The 6836-nt window shown below is 49.4% G+C and overlaps 1 protein-coding gene across 1 annotated transcript; it reads right to left on the bottom strand.

Moving 5' to 3' along the window:
* Positions 1–2843: 2843 nt before the first annotated feature.
* CDV56_103757 (uncharacterized protein) lies at positions 2844–6836 on the bottom strand (the record flags this gene model as incomplete). Its single annotated transcript, XM_026757376.1, has 10 exons — positions 2844–2954; positions 2997–3308; positions 3390–4880; positions 4949–5186; positions 5245–5367; positions 5453–5827; positions 5888–6085; positions 6146–6371; positions 6440–6547; positions 6593–6836. 10 exons carry the CDS (start codon positions 6834–6836, stop codon positions 2844–2846), a joined length of 3426 nt encoding a protein of 1141 aa, XP_026610654.1.

Genomic DNA, 6836 nt, shown 5'->3' with positions numbered 1-6836 from the left:
GCGAGGAGCCGGAGGATGAGGGAGGGAGAGGGAGTAGATAGGAAGGGAGAGGGGGGAGGGGGGGGGGGAGGGGGAGAGGGGAGGAGGAAGGAGGGGGGGGGGGGGGGGGGGCGGGGGGGGGAGGGGGGGTTTGATTGTGAATGCTGAGATTGACGAGGTTGACGAGATACTAGAAACGGCAAGCGTTGTTCCCGAGCATGCAAGCGGTTGGGAAATTTCCCTGGCAGAAACACCTAAGCGAGATCTCTTGCTTCCAACCCCCGCTACAACACCAGCATGACCTATCCAGCTGGACCATCCCATTGATTCTAAAACCGAGATAGCGACGGTACACCACGCCCAGAGCCTACGAGATCGCTAAAACCAATACCTGGAGGCTGGTTCGATAGACAGCGAGATCCAACGCCCATTCGACCCAATCTGACGACCCTGAGGTCTCTGACAAGAATCGCGGATTTGCCTGAGCCGGAGACGCCCATACAGCTTACAGATACCCTCCCGGAATCGCCTGTATGATTGGACCCTCATATTGACGATGATATTGTCAATTCACCCTCGAAGCAGCTTATGGGTGAGGTGCAGCGAACGGGCATTGGTCCTGACAGCCACGATGACGACATCGACGAGATCCCCCATCGACCAAGGCACAGCGTAAGTGCTGATCTTTCTGAGGAAGATATCATTTCAGGAAAACGCGAGCGTCGACCTCGCTGATACTACGGATTCACAGCCACTGATTGGCTGGATGGCCTGAGAAAATTCCATTCAGCATTCGCCGCGTTTGGTGCAGGCCTGGAGAAAGGTTTTATACCACTATCGAACGAACTGATGAGACGACTTTATCGCAACGAACTGCCTCCACCTCCCAAGAACTAGAAGGAAGTGGACAAGGACCCGCTGAAGGAGCTCTTCAAGGCCGCTGCAGAGTTGGAACACAGTACATTGGTGGCCAGAGGGACCTTCAAGAAGGTTGAACAGCCCATCGGCAAGCAGATCATTCCGCTGATGTGGGTTTTTACCTACAAATTCGACCAAGAAGGCTACCTGATCAAGGCAAAAGCCCGTAGCTGCGTGAGGGGTGATATGCAACAGATGACGCGCGAAGATACTACTACTACGACCCTAGCAGCCCGCACCTTCCGCACCTTGATGGCTATCGCAGCCGCGTTTGACCTTGATATCCGGCAAATCAATGCTCTTAACGCGTTCGTGAACAGCAAGATAGATAAGGAGGTATACTCCTGGATGGCAGATGGGTTCTCCGATTACAGTTATGCTTACCGGCTAAAACGAGCCCTCTACGGCCTCCGCATGTTACCTCGCCTCTGGCAGAAAGAACTGACTGAAACCCTTAAGGAGCTAGGTGTGGAGCGAATCGATACGGATACCTGCCTCTATACCGACGATAAGGTGGTGCTCATGGTGTTCGTCGACGATATATTGGTTCTCTACCAGCCTGAGCATCGCAGATACGCAGACAACATGATCCGACGATTGCAAACCCGCTACGAATTCCGTGATCTAGGTGAGAGAGACAGCTTTTTGAACATCAAGATCACGCGAGATAGGTCCAAGAGGAAGCTCTGGCTCAACCAGGGAGCCTATATCGATAAGATCGTTGCAAGATACCACCTGGAATTGTCTGGACGGACCATCTTGGCGCCATCAGATGGTAAGATCTTACGCCCTTTTGACGGTGTGGCATCGGCAGCAGATATCCACCACTACCAATCAAAAACTGGATCGGTTCTATATCCAGCGGTGATTACCCGAATGGATATCGCGAAGGTTACGTCCGATCTGGCGAGGCATCTCACCAACCCCAGTCCGGAGCATTTTGACGCCGTCAACCGCGTAATATGATATCTGGATGCAACCCGCGATTACGCCTTGGAATTTGGTGGTGATATAACCAGTGATATCTTTATCATCGCGAACGATGCCGCCTACGGAGATCAGATGGATCATACCAGCAGCAAGGGGTATCTAGTGAAGCTATTCGGAGCTGCAGTCGACTGGCGAGCAGCTAAGCAACGCACCATTACGACCTCTACAACCGAAGCCGAGCTTCTCGCGGTATCTGAGGCTGGAAAGAACGTTTTCTGGTGGAAATGACTGTTTCTTGATAATGGATTCGACCTGGAGCATGAGATATCTATCTTATGTGATAACAAGCAGACGGTAGGGTTGCTTTGTAGCCAGGAGCCCGTTATCCATATGAAGGGGGGGGGTGTGTTGGAATAAGATACCACTATGATTATGGATATGATGCCCTAGACTGACGAGTACATCGTCCGGACACCTTTTTAGCCTTGTGGTATTTTATATTATATTTCTATAAACACAAATCAGAATATATACACTCAGCGATGGAATAATATCAGCCGTTAGGAATAACATACTCTAATAATGACATGATGAAGGTCATATGACATTGATTGCAATATCATCAGTAATACTAAAATAAAGGAAATACCTTGTTATAAAGCCATCAGACTCACAGACAAATAAGCTATCTAATCTAAAGTAGAAATGATTGAGACACAAGGCAAAGCTGCTTAATTTAGATTAACAATCATTGAAATGTAAGACAAAACTAACGCTAAAGATCAGGAAACTGCAAAGACAAGTCTATAAATTAGAACCACCATCAGCTTAGCTCATTAAATGACTCTATGACGCGGAACTTACCATTAAGGAAGTGATCATTCACCTGCCAGTTACAGACCATAAAGTGATGCAGCCGCACAGACAAGCAAGAATCCATACCACCAAACCAATCAAGTTGACATACGCTGAAGGCATCTTAACAATGGTAGTCAGTGAGAGAAAGGAGAAATCAATCAACATGGCCATTTAGCCTGAAATTTCATGAAGAGCTCCTGCATGGTGAGATTCCGCGCATTGTGGTTGCCATCCCGCTCAGATGCTGCCTTGAGTTGCCGGCGATTCCCCTGTCGTGTGAAGATGCGTTATTCATATTGCATATCAGGTACAACAAACCGGATGCATGTTGTCCGGGGGTTATTCTGGCCCATTCGGCGAATTCGCGCAAACGCCTGCTCTTCAACACCCTCCAGATAATCAGGCTCAAAGAGGACGGCCCGGAACGCACGAGTACAGGTATAGCCGGTCCCAATGACCCCAGTGGTGGACACAAGGATGCCTGGACTTCGAATCTTCCTGCGATCGTCTTCAACTTCGGCTCCGGTGTTATAATTCTGGAAAGCATCCACATAGCTCTGGCGATTCTTATCAGTTGCCCATAACGCCTTCACATGTTGCTCAGGAAATGTTTTTGCTAAGGCCTAGCGGTGACAGACACAAGTAGATCAGTACCAATGATTGATTGCACTAAGAATAGATCAGGAGATGGAGCGGTTACTTACCAGGCTTAGGATAAATACTGTGACAGGATGCTTGGTCATAATCAAGAGCTTCTCTGGTCTGCCCAGGTTGTCAGTAAGGCCCTCATTGATCATTCCGCACAGATATTGAAACTTGGACGACCCATCCATGACCATGTCTAGGTTCTGCATGATTGGGCACGCCCCTGGGTTTTCAGGCCATTTTAGTCTAACGAGATCGTCCATAGAGAAGGCTAGCTTCTCAATACCACCTAACTGGTCAGCAAGGTCCAGAAGTCCTGGGAAGCTGGTGATGATCCGGAGCTGCCCGAGCTTCCGGGCACCTGCTGCAGAGAGTTTGAAGTATTTCTTACTGCCCTCCTTCCGAGCCTGCTGTTCAGACAATTGGATCCGATCCAGTTCGCTGGAAACATCAGAATCCATCTGGCTCATGGCATCACGGTATTGCTGTGGGATGGGACACTCCACATTGATTCTTTGGTCCGGAGGCAGTTTAATAATCATGTCTTCATGCCATCTGGAATCAACAGTTCGGCGGATAAACCCCAGTGTGATCAGGATCAGCTTGAATTCCTCAGTGAGGAGACCTAGCTGAGCATCGGCTTTGTTTGCCAGCCTGGAGAATCGCTGCCCAAGATTCTTGATCCGTTCAGAGGTGCAGTATTGCAGTGCCACATTCTCCTTCCATGAAGGTCTCTCGAGTAATTTGATGTAGGGGGCTATGTCGCTGGGTGATGTCTCAAATGGCGTGCCACTTAACATCCATAAAGCTGGGGAGCGCAACTCCTTAAAAAGCTTGAAGGTGGTTCCTTCACCCTTCTCCTCATGGCACTCATCCCGGAATGCCCGCCCAAATCGCGCGCCGACCACGCTGACTTTGTCCCCTTGGCTGCGTGAGCCCGCGCCTGTTTTAGGGGCGGGGGCCCGGCCGGACAGGGTCAAGGGTTGCAGCACATGCCTTTCAACACTTCTGGGAGCTGACAGGATGACAAACCGGTCTGCATCTTTAGGGATTGTACCACATTCCTCCTCAGAAGCCAGTTTAAGTGCTTTCATTTTGTCTGTACCCAGTGTTTTATCACGGCTTGCCAGACATGCATGGGCATGAAGCCACTCTTTAGCCTCTGGGATCATGAGTAAATCTTTGTGCTGAAATTCTGTAACAGTCCTTATGCCCTTGATCTGTGTACCATGCCCAAGTAGCAGGTGCATACGCAGCAAGTCATGTGGTTTGACTGTGTCATTCCATTCCTTCACCCACACAGGAATGAGGCGCTTAGGGACAACAACCAAGTTTAAGCCATTGTGGACTGCTGTGTATTTAGCAGTAGGGCCTTCCCGCACGCATGGACAGCATATAGGGAAGTCTGCAGCGCTTGGGCACTCATCACCAGGTTTTTGATCATCAGGTGAGAGATGTCTGCCGTCGTTGTCTAACAATGACTTCTCCACAGCCTGCCAGGCTAGGCGCACCCAGCGGCTAATGACACAAAGTGCAATGGCGGTAGTGGTCTATGAAAAACACCCGGATTAGTATTCATGTATGTTAATAATGCCGTGACGGCGGTGAGCCTGCTTACCTTGCCTAGGCCCATGTCGTCTGCGAGATATCCTCCATTCTGGGTTCTCTCGGTAGTCAGCATCCAGTATACCGCAAAGGCCTGGTGAGGTTTTAGTGGACGACTCAGTCCAGGTATCTCAATGAGTTCCGTGGCCTTTTCCCCGTAGTCACCTGTGATCTTATAGAACCTCTGGCAGGCCTTCCAGGTCTCTTGATCACACCGGTCAACAGTAAATGAGGTCCGGAAAGCTTGTAATCTGGTCATTACATCATCAGTCTCTGATTAACCACTCTGTTAGTATAAGATGCACTTACTCATCTGTTGCTCCCTCCTGTAGTGAGGCTGAAACTCCTGCAAGGTCATAATTGGTCATGTTGTCTACACTGTCATTATTAGCAGGCTCTGTGTCCCCTTGGTTGACTTCAGGCGAACTCGGGCTGGTTATGAGTTAGTTATATTTTTAATCTGCCACTCATAACATGATGTCTCTAGGCATAGAGGAAACCAGTGGGAGTAACTTACAAGTCCAGGCGGCCGTCGTTGACGTCTGTTCCTTTATCTTGACTACCATCATCGTCATCAAGGGTGAGGTCAATTACAACCCGTTTTGGTTGCGCAACGGTCTCATTGGGGAGTCTCTCTGTATCCCTGAAAACCTCCTCAGTTTCCTCCTCGGTTTCGTCAAATAAGGCCTCTGTGGGGACCTCATCCAGGGACTCATTGAGTTCCTCCTCGGTTTCCTCCTCGGGTTTGTCGAATATGGCCTCCTGGAGGACCTCGTCCAGGAACCTACTGACTTCCTCCTCGACTTCCTCCTCAACTTCCTTGTCGGCTCCCTCTGTGTCTTCCGTATCATGCATAATCCTACGGTATGGGTTGGTGCCAATGTGTACGTTTCTATTAAAATGAGACACCATCAGCAAGAGATTCATTGAATATTTGGTCTAGGGAGATTACCTGGGCGCAACACATTTAATCCTGGCTCGCTTCCGTTCCGGACTGTTACCGTCAGAGTTGCTAGCTTGCTGCTGCCGCCTCTCCCGCGCACGTTTGCGCGTGGCTTGGTGTATCTGGACAGGATCTTGCATGATATCCAAGTCTTCATCTTCCGTATCAAACCTAAGGTCAAGGCCTGGGGAGGGAAAGGGTGTTGCTCTATTAAAATGATACATCATTAGTAAGAGATTCATTGAATGTCTGGTCTAGGGAGTTTACCTGCGCCCGACACGTTTGGTCCTGGCATGTTTCCGTACCCGACCATCACCATCAGAGTTGCTCGCACGCTGCCGCTTCTGCATCTCCAGCTCACATTCACCAATAGTGGGCGCTTGAATTAGGCTGCGTGGTTGTCCTAAATCAAAGACTGAGAAAGATGGCGGTTGGGGAGGTAGAGGTAATGTCACTCGTGGGGTCATTACAGGGTTGGCTGTGGAAACACCTTCTTTAAACATTAGTGAATATATGTTTCATATGATTTATGATGTTATGGAAAGCGCTGGGTGCACCTACCATCTTTGGCTTGGATAGTGAATATCATGGGACCGGGCACCATGCTCGCTAGAGCCCCGATCCAAGTTGGTTCATCAGAGACATTGACATTATGTTCAGTGCCACTGACTGTGATATTGCATGAGATACTGTGTATGTCCTGTATCCACTCACATGAAGCTTTGAGGACAGTTTTAAATCTCGACCAGTCAAGGTCTGTCTGGTCGATGTATGTGGCGGATTGCAAGGTACCAGGTTTGGTAAACTGACTGAGGAAAAAGATCTTTACCCCTGATTGCCTGTGCCCGTACTTGACAAGGACCTGATGGTCAGCAAAATGGGTACGTATCTGGGGCGGCTCCATTTGTAAGGAAGATGCTGGCGTCTCTGCCGGTGGGTTCTGGTGAGTATTGGCCAT

The sequence above is a fragment of the Aspergillus thermomutatus genome, assembly GCF_002237265.1.
Source record: "Aspergillus thermomutatus strain HMR AF 39 chromosome Unknown NODE_291, whole genome shotgun sequence".
Classification (NCBI taxonomy): Eukaryota; Fungi; Ascomycota; class Eurotiomycetes; order Eurotiales; family Aspergillaceae; genus Aspergillus; species Aspergillus thermomutatus.
The sequence above is the reverse complement of the archived record's forward strand: the minus strand, read 5'-3'. Positions and strand labels throughout refer to the sequence as shown.